The sequence below is a fragment of the Oreochromis aureus genome, linkage group 6 (genome assembly GCF_013358895.1).
Source record: "Oreochromis aureus strain Israel breed Guangdong linkage group 6, ZZ_aureus, whole genome shotgun sequence".
Taxonomy (NCBI): Eukaryota; Metazoa; Chordata; class Actinopteri; order Cichliformes; family Cichlidae; genus Oreochromis; species Oreochromis aureus.
This window is the reverse complement of record NC_052947.1, coordinates 5,964,929-5,977,392: the sequence shown is the minus strand read 5'-3', so window position 1 is coordinate 5,977,392 and position 12,464 is coordinate 5,964,929. Positions and strand designations below refer to the sequence as shown.

The window sequence follows — 12,464 nt, the reverse complement described above, 5'->3', positions numbered from 1 at the left end:
CACCGTGCCCTGTCGTTCCTATCTGGGAGGATAATTAATGTGATTTAAGAGAACTATTTATTATCGTCGTTGTACTTTTCCAGTCCAGTTGGAGGTGGTAATGTGTCGACTTGTCAATCGCTAAATAGTACAACGAAGAAGAAAAAGACCGGATGTTTATGTCAATGACGTTAGCAGGCGTCATTTTCAAAGCGCTTAAAGGCCGTTGTCTTGGTGCTGAGTGTTTAACTCTGTACAAACAATAAAGCACAACTACTACTTCGATAAACTACACCGGTAACATTAGCAGGATGGGTTCACGCTAACACCTAACCGGCTTGTGTGAAGGTGAGAACGGACAAGTTAAAATTAGTTAACATCGTTTCTCTTTATGTCTGGTTGGGAACGGCTAGCCAAGCTTGCTAACAGCTGTTATAAAATCTGTTTTGAATTATTGTTAGGACAATAGGAAATCAACGCAGATGTTAGACTTATTTATTTACTCTTGGTGTATTTGATATTTGTTATAGAGTATCTACTGACTGTTTGTTAAAATTGCAACTGAGCTAGTAATCATACCAAAAGTGTGTCTCCTTGTCCAACACTTTGATAAAAGCGCATGCGTAAAACGTGTTTGAAAAGCTTTACATGTATCAAAAGAACATTTTGTTTATGACATAACATCTTGCATCCTGCATATCTGGTTTTGTCTTTGTGTTTAATATAGATTTCTTTTTCATGTAGGACTGTTTTCATATCAGTGACTGGAAGCTGGAAATATTATGGACAACCTGGATTTCTCAGAGGAGGAAATTCAAGAACAGTTAGCCCTCCTTGGCTACAAAAACATACCAAAGCACAGGCTGCGTGAATTTAAACAAGGTTAAACATATATCTACCAACCCTTCTTAAACCTCCCAACTCACATTGCCATATTGTTTTGCAGTTTAATATATTTATTGTGCACTGATTATTTAAAGAGAATATTAAATATTTTTTCATTCTAAGAACATAATCAAAGTTTCAAAAAATGAGCTCAGTAAGTAATCTCTGCGAGTAAAAAGCTCAGACTCTAGGAGTTTCAAAGAGTTGAGTAATTGGGTTGTTTTTTGGGGGAGGGGGTGTAACTTGTCTTAGATAATGGATTTCCCTTATGTGGTTATGTCAGGAGCACAACTCTAGTTATGGGCACACGTGTTGTTCAAACCATCAGTTTCTGAGGCGCAGTTAATCAGAGGAAAGAGAGATGAAATTAAACAGTTGTTTCACACTATATAGATGAACTGAGGGGCTGCAGGGAGGCACAGTATAGCATAGTTAAGGATTATTTTGAACTGTGAATCATGCAGAGCTACTCTGGTAGAGTGTAAGAATAGAAATAGATGTGGAAACGACAGGCATTACAGGAAATGATTGCAGACATGTAAATCAGTAAATATTGAGGGAAAACTGTCATTTTTGTGATTAGATCTGGATGAGCTGGTTCGACGAGGGGAGTGGAAAGGCCTTTCCTCATCAAATGAGATAAATGCCAAATCTCAGGCAACTACACCTCAGCCAAGTCCTCCTGCCTATACCAAAGAAAAGGGTCAGAGCACTCACTTTGTGATTTTGAGTATTTCACTTTTATAACACTTAATAACATCTAACTTGAGCTCTGTTTTTCTCCACAGTTAGTCCACACTACTTTAAAGGCACTGGTGAAGCATTCTTCCTACATGCAGGCAGTACAGACCATGCCAGAAAGGTAAGCATTAATGACTCATAACATACAAGATATGTTTTTATATTATATTCATTTATTCTTGCATTCATTGCTCTATTGAGCCAATTGCCGTTAATGTATTGCCACATAAAATCATGTCATGAGTGGCACTACTTTGATTGGACAGCAAGCATAGTCTTAATTGTAATGGTGTCAGGCATGTGCAATAAATTAAAAGCATGTAATGTCACACCCAGACGCTCATCAACTGTTATAACGGAGACTATGACTCGTACGCTCAACACTCGGTGGCCCAGAAGCTCAAGCTCCCTCCAGGTGCTCCAAGCAGGCTTCAGGTGGAGCAAGATCTTGAGGATAGCATCCACTCACCACTCACATATAGCTATACATCTTCCCCAGACACTCAGGGGAGACACTTCATCAAGAGAAAAGTTCTGAGGTAGTTTTACGAATCATGTGCTAATTTTTTCATTTGTTTGTCCAGAGTTAATTTTAGTTTTATTTGTCCTTCCAACTAGCAGCAGCTGGATTTTTCTTTGTATTAATAAAAAAAAGCACGTAAAGAGTAGGATTTCATGCATTTCTAGGAAACAGCTTTCCAGATACAATTTTGTTCTGATTACCAAAGAATAAGTTTGTTTGTTTATTTATTTATTTTTTTCATGTTATTCTGCTCTGTAACCACTAATGGCTTACGAGTGAAAGAGTCTATGGGTTTATGGGCCTATGTGCTTACTGTCTGAAGTGTGGATTGGTCCGTTTTATTTTTTTAGTTTATTTAAACTGTAAACTTTATTTACAGTAAACTTTATTTACAGTTTAGCCCAAGATTTTAAATAAATATGAAATAAAACCCGTGTTTTTCATCATCTCTGACACCGATCTCCAATTTATATCGCAGGTCGATATTCAAATTTAAGTTGTTTTTTTTTAATCATTGACATATTCTTCTCTTTTTATATCATTTCTTCATTTGTTAACACTAACAGGGAATTTGTGGCACATCTGGAACAAGTCAACTTATTGTGGAGAGATGACTTGTTCCAGATGTGCCACATGGAGAAGGTCTTCAACTCTAATTATGCTTTTTTTTTTTCCCCCTCCCTCAGGAAACACAAAGGACAGTCACTTGTCTGTGATGAATCAGTCTACAGTGAAGACTCAGGTAACAAAAACTACTGGACAAAGATCTGTAATATCTTCTGATCATCTGCTTTAAGGTTTATTGTTCTAAAATAATAAGTAATAATGTTTGATTTTATGTTTTCACAAAGCTGTAATGTACAATTGCACTGTTTACTATTAATCAAATTGGGATTTTTTTAGGTAGCTTTACTATAACTAGATTAGAATAATAAAAAAAAATAGGTAAACTGAAGTGCAGAAATAATTTCAAGAAAAAAATTAAAGTACTGCTGAAGATATCCAGTTTGTATTTATGGGTCACAACAAGTTTTATCCAAAGTTTCATGTTTATAGTTGAACCCCGGCCTTCATTGTCTCACAATAAGAAACAACTATTGAAACAAGCAGCATTAAAGAGTAAACGCAGCAGTGTAATTCCTTTTGGTCAGCAGCAGTGGGCGCTGTTCCAGTGAGAAGAAGCTTTTGAGGCTTCAGCTAATCCTCTTAGCTACTTCCTTAAGTCCTGTGCCTTCTCAGATCACACACTCCACACACCTCAGTTGTAGTGCAAACTCAACATGTACAAAATGTGCAGCACTCAGTCAGACGAAGAGAGTGAAGATGACAAGAATTCCCTCTCCTCCTCTTTTTGGTCTGATGGAGATGAGGAGAAAGATGAAGAAGAAGAGGATGAGATTGAGCGAATGATTGACTCTAAACCAGCCGCCGATGCAGAAGATTTACTTCAGGGGGCTTCAGAGGAGGTAAAGAGTGGGTTGAACAACCAGAGCAATTTCAGCAAGGAAAGTTTGGATAAGACAAATAATGATGAGGAGGAGGAAGAAGAAAGGTGTAGTAGCAGTCCAGATAGTCTCGCACAAAGTCTGATGACCTCTGACTACGGGACCTACAAACCAGAGGGGCAGGAGGGAGCAGAGTACAGAGATGACCACACCATAAAAGAGTTTGATCAGGATAGTCGGGGGGCTCTGTCTGAGATGAGAGAGGACGAAGAGGACAGTCGGTCACTCAGCAGCTTTGGCGACTTTCTTATTGAACCTACACATAAGCCAGACTTCAATGAACTGTCTGTGTTAAAGGTCAGCAAGATTTTTGATAATGTGGCGTGCTGTAGAGAAATCATCCACATCACAGAAGTGCATTCGGAACAGAAGAAAAAGCAGGCAGGTGAGGAGGAATGCGATCTACATGCGGCATCTGAAAAAGCACCAAAAGAACAGCATCGCACTGTTCAGGCTGAAGATATGTTCCTGCTGAACGAGAAGCAAAAACAAGAAATAGAGGTGCACAACCTTCATGGGTTCAATAATGTCAAGAAAGACGTCGGAGGAAAAGTGGAGTGTGAAGATCCAGACGAGTCTTCGAGCAACAAAGACATCAAGTTTATTGACTCCAGAGTGAACATTAGCTCGAGCATGATGTATGGCAACATGTGTGCAGAGTGGGAAGGAAACCTCAGACAGGACAGGGGTAAATGTTTTCCAGCTTCTAAATCAGCACATCATGCTACTTGTTACTGTAAGGAGTTGTTTTGTTTTTTTTGCTGTTTGGTCAGAGGCTCAGAAATGAGCTACATGTTTTGGGGCATTTAGCCATAAAAAGGTCAGCTTTGAATAATAAATTACATTCCAGTTTGGACATTTAAAAAAGGTTATTGAATTTATATTCAGAAAAATAAATCCATGTTGTATGAAAACAATTTTTCAAAGAGTTAGATTTCTTGATATAAGATGTCCATTTTTAATGCAGGTATTAAATTCCAACATCACATTAATTGTACATTGACTTCTCAATTAGTGTTGATATGAAAAGTTTAAAAGGGCAGGCTGATTATGCTTTCCCTTATTTTCTAACATACATATGTACTATTACAAAATAAATACTTCTATTAAACATGGCCCAGTGTTTTAAATAATGACGTGTGCATGTGTGTTAGTAATCGATGTGAGACTTAAGCTTCTCACTGATCTAAATGCTCATTTGTGGGGCAGCCAATCAGGAGAATGTTGTCTTGGAGCCGCTTATAGGAAGAGGAACTAAAATGTCATTCTGTCAGACAGTAGATGAACCAAGAAGCAGAACCAAGGCTCACTATCAAATAAAAAGGATTATTTTGAACTGTGGCAAAAATTATGGAAATTTGCTAATTTTAGCAGGGGTTTAATATTTCTACATGTATTAACACAGACTTTGCTACTCTCTTCAAAGTTGCCAAGAATCCAAATATGGAGTTGGAAATAAGCAAACTATTTCCCTTTTAAAGTAGCTGAGAGTGAAGTGTTGGGTTTGCTGATGGTTAGTGATTTGTGTTTGCAGGTACAGCGAGCTGTCTGGAAGAAAGACTGGCTCAACTTTATTTAGCCACATCACCTGAGCAGGAGTCACCTGAGTCAGACAATGAAGACCTGGACGATCAGAGCGACACTCAGACCTCTGAGAGTGAAAGAGTGTCTTTAAGCGCTTTTGAATCGTACATGAAAGGCATGGTGGGTAATGTAGTCTCTAAGATTTAGGAAATTTAATAGAGTTCAAAGTGTGTCTTCTGTCCTATCTTGCTCCTCTTCTGCCAGCTGGTGAGGCGGGGTAGCTGCCCTTCCCTTAGTCTGGTTCTGCCAGATGTTTCATACTGTTAAAAGGGATTTTTTTTCCTTCCCACTGTCACCAAGTGCTTGCTCATAAAGGTGTCATTTGATTGTTGCTGTTCTCTCTCTATGGGTTTACCCTGTTGTAGGGTCTTAGTTTACAATATAAAGTGCCTTGAGGACACTGTTATTGCGATTTTATGCGATATTATATCTATAGCTATATTATACTAATAAAACTAACACATTTTCTTCTGTTAATAACAGTTGAAGATGTAATGTCTTGTTTTTTTCTTCTGTTTGTCTTTCTTTGTGGGGGAAGCAGACTCGAACTAAGAGTGATGGTGATATAAGGCCAAAACCAAAGTCCTGTAAGCTGGCAATAAAGCACAATATAAAGATTTTTCTTTCTCCGACCTTTGGATAATTTCTCACATGGATTTTCATTTCAGTCATCCGGCCAGTGATGAGTCAACAGACCATAAAGAAGACTGACCCAGTAGCCAAGTAAGTTACAAAATGCAGTGGTTAAAAAATGAAAAGGACTACCACTTTGTTTGAGACTCACACCTGAAATAATGTGGAATTATGATTCTAGAGGCTCCTGATAGGTTTCGTAATAGATTTATTTTCCATTAGAAAACTCATGTGCAGCACCTTAATGCTTCCATACAGCCCTTCAGTACTTCCTATAACTTGTGTTAGTGTAAGTTAGACAGTAATTATGCCAAATAAAGGACAGTAATTTTAATTGATTACCCTCATGCTGTATAACGGTTCTGTAACATTCTGTTTATACTTCCTTAATACAGCAGCAGTCTGGAAGAATCGCACCCATCAGATTCACATTGATGTGATGGTTACATGTTTGCTCACTGGGTTTTCTTATGTCTGCAGGTATTTCCAGTACAAGCAGCTCTGGGAGATGTTCAAACTTTCAGGAGAGAAGGACAGGAGGGCACTGCGCTCAGAGATTAAGGTAGAAAATATAACTTCAATAGGCAAGTGTTAGCACTCCTCACATAGATGTTCAATCATCTTTGTTTTCATACTTGTGGGATGAGACATGAAGTTATTACACCGTCGCTTTCTCAGTAATAGAATGATCTGACTTATAAACTTCCTGTTTTGTTTCATTGTCCTGGGCAGCAATGTTTATTGGAAGTACTTATGAGTGTATGTATTTCTTTTCAGCAACGGCTCACATATCAGCCTCCACCAGTAAGTATTTCTCCAGATTTCTTTTTTCTATTTCTCATTTGTCCTTTTGTACACAAGTTGTGTGAATACAAAGTTTGGATAATCTCTCTCAAAACATAAAATATATGGTATACCATAAAATAAATTATGGTAAAAATAAATAAAAAACATGAAATGAGAAGGTGTGTCCAACCTTTTGACTGGTAGTGTACATCTATCTCATGGATGAATTTGTAAGAAATGAAAATATATAATGTCCCCAGTGCAATGACCTGCAGCTCTTTATTTCAGATTTTGTCTGAAACAAGAGTTTATTGTTTTATGTCCGTCCTTTAAAATCTTAACCCTCTGTGGTTGGATCTTATCTTTGGATCTTTACACATTCTGCAAATATTTTCCAAGAACACAATGGGCAGCTGTTTATAGGGGAGTGTGGATGTTGTGAGACGTGTTAAAGGGTAAATAAAGGTAGCACTGTGTTCAGAGTAAGATTTCTATTTGAATCTCTTTGACCACGTGTAACAAACACAACAGTCAAATGCCAAACAGAGCTAAATTTTTCTTTAACTTGATGTGTAAAGAACTGAGATCAAAAATCTACACAAAACGTCACTCAACAGTTTAAGTGGCTTACATTTCTGAGCCTGCTGTTGCATAGATCACAGTTGGAGACTCGAAACATCCGAAAGTGATCAGCTTTAGTGGTTAAACAGTTTACCCCTCGTCTTTGCAGCCTAAACCTCGGAGAGTTTACGTACCCAACACCTACATCGTGCCAACAGAGAAGAAACGGTCAGCGCTTCGCTGGAAGATCAGGAATGATTTGGCCAGTGGTCTCCTTCCATACAAATGTAGCTAATGATTACACTCTGCATGTTGTTTTTACATATTTTTATTAAATTTTTGCATTTTTTTTATCATTGCAGTTATTTATTATTGACTTTCTTGTTACAAGAAATAAATGCAAAGAAAATGTGACTCACTTAACTCAGTTAATATGTTACAGGTCACTCTTTAAGGAAAGTCAGAGTAGGGTAGTTTAAACGGGTGGAGAGGCGTGTAACGCTCATCGTGCCAGAGCAGCTTATCCTCCAGAAACTTAACCGTTTCCAAAGTGAGGACGATGGCTTCATGTTTCAACATGCTGTGGACATTCAGACCTGAGAGAGAAAATATGACAAACTGTGAGTTTTAAAGAAGAGATTTTTTACATATAACACTTAAAACCCTGAGCTTTTTAACAAATGTTTAATTAAACTGGCATGTTAGAGGTCCATAGACACAGTGCTGCAAAGACATCAATGCATGAAATATTGTTTGAAAGCATGAACAGAAATGATACATTTTGCCATCAATTAATCTGTTAAAGCTGAGTTAAAAGAGAGACAAAAATCACTGAGTGTGAACTCACCGATTGCTGGAATGATGTTCACGGTCTTCAAGTTTGCCGTGGCCTGAAGGATGTTTTCAGAAAAGTCTTCACCTCTGAAAGCAACAACAAAAACTTGAGCACTGAGCAACAGTGGGCGTCCAGTGGTGGAGATTCTAACAGATTTGAAAGTTGATCATTTGTACAGAAGTGCTGCTAAAGATACTCACACATCCACTATTAACACAGACTCTCCCCAGTGTCTGTGTCTGATGAGGTCAAGCAGGTACTGAGAGTCTGGCGTGGGGATGTTCAGGGAGTCCACAATGTGAAGATCATCCTGTGTCAGCAAGCAGTTCAAAAGGGGGGAAAGTATACAGCTTTCAAGAAATATTACGGATATGTAATAATGTAGTTAAAGTCATCATGTATCCTATTCTCACATTTGTTATGTGCTCTAATTATAGTGTCACAGATAAAGAAAGGATTTTCTTTCATTCTTTTGAACACTTACAAGTTCGTCAGTGTCACCGATCTGCTACAAACCAAATACTCTCAAGAAATGATAGGAGAACATAAAGGGTGAAGAAATTCTCCATTTAAAACAAGTGGATTTATCTCCTCCCCTCTTTAAGCCAACTTTATTCTAAATGGCTAATCACTGCAAACAAAGGGTCTGAACAATAGGTGGGTGTGGCTTCTGTATTCACATGTGTGAGATAACTGTAAGGGTTATCGCCTCTGTGACATCATAACAACAGCAATAAGAGCTTGAGATAGGTGGGTGACAAAAATAGCTGCTTGTGGACACCGTCATATGTCACTGCATGTTTTTACAACTCTTATTACAGATGTTCTCAGCCTCTAACATCACTAGCAGCTGTATTTGCTCTTCAGATGAAACAAAGGGGTTTCTCTTACCTGAGCCTTCTTGGAGCTCAGCGCCACTTTGAGTCCTTGCACTCGAACTTTCATGGGTAACATGTAGTAGTAACTGGTGGGACCTCTGGGTCCATGAGACACCCCACCTGAATGAAACACAGAACCAGTCAGACCATACTGGCCTCCAGCATGTGAATCCTTCCAGATCAACCCCACTGAAGGGTGATCATGTTTCTGGGAGTCATGACACAGAGACGAGCACACGCTGGACTATGAAACAGAGATGTTCATTTTCAGTTATATTTGGAAAAAAGGAGGGAAAACAGCAGACACGGAAAAAATGAAAACAGAAGTTTTACAATAAGATCAAAAGGAGGCACCTCCTCTCCATATGGGTGATCGGATGCTTCCATGCCGAGCTCGTCCACTTCCTTTCTGTTTCCAGGGTTTCCTACCTCCACCGCTGACCTCTGACCTGACTTTAGTGTGGGCGTGACTCTGAGATGTGAAGACAGCCATTACTCTACTTATCATTTTCTTTATCAGCCGCAATAAAGCTCAAACCTTTCTGCATTTGATCATCTTCCTCTGTCATATATGCATTGTTACGTATTCCTAATGTGGTCATTTCAAACACAGAGCTCTGTCTGAGCTGAAGTTTCTCCTGCCTGCTGTTCAAAACACTTCTTTGCAAGCAACAGCCAATCAGAAGAAGTTCTAATTTTACTGTTGTCTACTCTCCACGGATGTGAACTGTAAAAGTATTAAATTAAATTTAAATGTCATAGCATAATCTTAGCTCAATGTAGCAACACATGATAAATAAAATGTTCCCAAGCTTAAAGTGCTTCATTATGTGATATATATTACAAAAAACTCAAATGTAATTGACATTTATAAATTGTAACTTACAATCCTTTTGTAATTTCTCTGCCATGTTTCAACACTGTGTAGAATATCAAGCCTGAGGAATGACAACAAAGATTAACTTGCACATTTCAGTAGGTGCTGTGAAATGTGTAGAATTGAATGGAAAGGCTGTCAATAGTAGCTTGGTTACCTCGGAGGAACTGCAAACACATCAGGGTGAAGTTGAGCCACACCCAACGGCTCGCTGTCCTGTCTCTCCAGAGACTCCACCCAGGTCTGCACAGGGGTCAAGTGAGCAGGAACTGCAGCATCACACTTCCTCAGAAGAGGCAGAGAGGAGTCTGCAGGAGGTGGTGGACGCTCTGCAGGAGGGTATAAAGCAGCAGTCAGTGAGGAAGACTTTCATGTATCCCACCCACAATGATATGAGTGTTATCAGGAAAATCACAATATTTGGCTTTTGGAGGACAAACAATAACACTGAATAAATCTGATTTAAAATCCATTTTCAAACATTACATTTATCTATCAAGTACACAAGCTTCATACTTAATCTGTCAGGATCCACGAGGTTGGTGGGCAGCAGTAAGTTTGGAGGCAGAGCGCTCTCATTAGAGAGGGAGGAAGCGAACTGAGGAGTGAGAGGGAGAGAAAAACTTGAGGATGAACAAAAAACACTAAAACAAAGACAAACGGGTATTATATTAATCTTATACACACATACTCAGATATAATGCTGCACTATAGACACTTTTTTCTATATCTAAAGAAATTAAATAACAGCAAAAATGGCTCCAGATTATTATTGCTACCATTTGGACAGAACGCTGTTATCTGCCTTTGGGTGATTTGAGGATACAGAGCGCGGTTGAGGTATGTTTTTCGTCACTCACCCTTTTAGCGACTCCTCTGCCACGAAATATGACGGAAAATCGAAGCATTTCGGCTATTTTTTTGTTTGTTCTACAAGCTTACACTGTTAAACTGCTCTTAAATAATTTGAAAACAACATGATAAGGGGGATGACAAGCTACATCAAAGGTCGAGGACGCTTTTGCGTGTGGCGTGCTTGTGGCGCGTCTTGATGACATCACGCAAGTAAAGCGGCACCATCTATCGGTTGGACGCAATGACTGTAGACTGTTTTCTACAGTCATTGGTTGGACGTGGTTAAAGTGACAAAAAAGCTTTTTTTTTCACCATCCAACTTCAAAACAAAGAAAAACGTCAGACAATAACTGATAATCGATCAACATCTCCAGACAAAACAAACAAGAAAATAATTTAAAAACACAATACTTCTGTCTTTTTTAATTTTATATATATAGATACACTAAAAAGTTTTAGAATACCCCATTTCTTTCAGCTAATTGAAAATTATGCAGTTTAGTGTCTCATAGCACTCTGAAATGAAAGCATAGTACAAATAAGCAATTGGAGTTACAAAAAAAAAGAAATCATGGAATCAATTTATATAGCAAATGTATTCTAAACGTTTGACTCATCAAAGTAGCCACCTTTGGCATAACAGCTGAACACACCCGTGGCATTCTTTCAACAATAGAAATGAAATATTCCTCAGAGAGTTCTTCCCATATCTGTTGCAGAAGTTCCCATAAATGTGTGGCACCTGTAGGTTGCCTTGCCTTCACTCTTCTGTCCGGTTCATCCTAAACTAGCTTGATGGGGTTTAGCTCTGGAGACTGTGCTGGCCACTTCATGGTTTCAAGCTTACCATCTTGTTCTTTTTTCCTGGTGTAGTTCTGGGATAGCTTGGACTTGTGTTTTGGGTCATTATCTAGCTGTAAGATGAACCCCTGATGAACTAGGCAGGCCCATACCAAAGGGTATTGTATGGCTCAGCAGAATGCTGTGGTAGTGGTTTTGGTTCATGAGGCCTCTCACTCTGTCTAAGTCACTAACCCTGGATCCAGCAAAACAGCTACAGACCATCACACTTCCTCCTCCTGTTTTTTTTTCTTTTTCTTTTTGGCCTTTTTCAGCTTTATTTGATAGACACAGTGAAGAAAGAATAGGGAAGCAGGGAAAGAGAGAAGACATGCAGCAAAGGTCCACGGGCCAGATTCAAAACCGGGCCTGCTGTTCTCAGATGCATGGCATGTGGTCGCCCGCTCAACACACTGAGCTAAACTGGTGCCCACTTCCTCCTCCACGTTTGAAAGTTGATGCCACACACTGTGGAAGCATCCTTTCATCTACCTACTTGAAGACATACAAAGATCCTACGGGATGAACCGAAGTTTTCAAATTTTGATTCATCTGTCCATAATACCTTCTTCCAATCTTCAGTAGTCCAGTGGTGGTGTTTCATGGCCCAGGCAAGCCTCTTTGTCTTATTCTGACGTCTTAGCAATGACTTTCTTGCTGCAACTCGTCCTGTCAAACATGGCGCTCAAAGTCTTCTCTTCACGATTGAAACTGAGACTTGTTTACTACGACCACTATTAAGCTGTGGTTGAGCTTGAGTTTTCCTGTGAGCCATGGAAGCTGTTAATTCTCAGAAACCTCTGATTCAGTTGTGGCTTTGGGTCTGCCAGACCTCTTCCTGTCAGAGTTTGCCCCAGGTTCTGAGTGCCTTTTGATGATGAAGGAAATTGTACTCACTGACACCTTGACTTTCTTTCTTTCTGTTTTTGTTTTTCGGCAGTAGAGAAGTATTCTGTCGACTGTTTTCAAGATAACATTCCAC

The 12,464-nt window shown here is 39.1% G+C and overlaps 2 protein-coding genes across 2 annotated transcripts; one reads left to right on the top strand and one right to left on the bottom strand.

The window, feature by feature from the left end:
- The first annotated feature begins 150 nt into the window (after positions 1–150).
- si:dkey-23f9.4 (hydrolethalus syndrome protein 1) lies at positions 151–7,611 on the top strand. Its single transcript, XM_039613933.1, has 12 exons — positions 151–327; positions 724–861; positions 1,448–1,567; positions 1,653–1,726; positions 1,942–2,144; positions 2,815–2,870; positions 5,168–5,337; positions 5,759–5,804; positions 5,886–5,940; positions 6,331–6,412; positions 6,628–6,654; positions 7,367–7,611. Exons 2-12 carry the CDS (start codon positions 762–764, stop codon positions 7,490–7,492), a joined length of 1,059 nt encoding a protein of 352 aa, XP_039469867.1. The 5' UTR covers positions 151–327; positions 724–761; the 3' UTR covers positions 7,493–7,611.
- Positions 7,510–10,848, bottom strand: mrpl4 (mitochondrial ribosomal protein L4). The gene is made up of 9 exons (XM_039613934.1): positions 10,648–10,848; positions 10,304–10,385; positions 9,945–10,116; positions 9,797–9,848; positions 9,265–9,382; positions 8,924–9,030; positions 8,233–8,342; positions 8,045–8,118; positions 7,510–7,793 (listed from the first exon to the last, which is right to left on the bottom strand). Exons 1-9 carry the CDS (start codon positions 10,693–10,695, stop codon positions 7,648–7,650), a joined length of 909 nt encoding a protein of 302 aa, XP_039469868.1. The 5' UTR covers positions 10,696–10,848; the 3' UTR covers positions 7,510–7,647.
- Between the last annotated feature and the right edge of the window lie 1,616 nt (positions 10,849–12,464).

What these genes read in the sequence shown, in the direction of transcription:
- si:dkey-23f9.4 (XM_039613933.1), top strand. Translation starts at nt 762, where the DNA reads ATGGACAACCTGGATTTCTCAGAGGAGGAAATTCAAGAACAGTTAGCC. An exon ending in TGCCTATACCAAAGAAAAGG is followed by an intron (nt 1,568 to 1,652) that starts GTCAGAGCACTC and finishes TTTTCTCCACAG; the next exon opens with TTAGTCCACACTACTTTAAA. An exon ending in TCACATATCAGCCTCCACCA is followed by an intron (nt 6,655 to 7,366) that starts GTAAGTATTTCT and finishes TCGTCTTTGCAG; the next exon opens with CCTAAACCTCGGAGAGTTTA.
- mrpl4 (XM_039613934.1), bottom strand. Translation starts at nt 10,695, where the DNA reads ATGCTTCGATTTTCCGTCATATTTCGTGGCAGAGGAGTCGCTAAAAGG. An exon ending in GCAGAGGAGTCGCTAAAAGG is followed by an intron (nt 10,386 to 10,647) that starts GTGAGTGACGAA and finishes CTCACTCCTCAG; the next exon opens with TTCGCTTCCTCCCTCTCTAA. An exon ending in TCTGTGTTAATAGTGGATGT is followed by an intron (nt 8,119 to 8,232) that starts GTGAGTATCTTT and finishes TGTTGCTTTCAG; the next exon opens with AGGTGAAGACTTTTCTGAAA.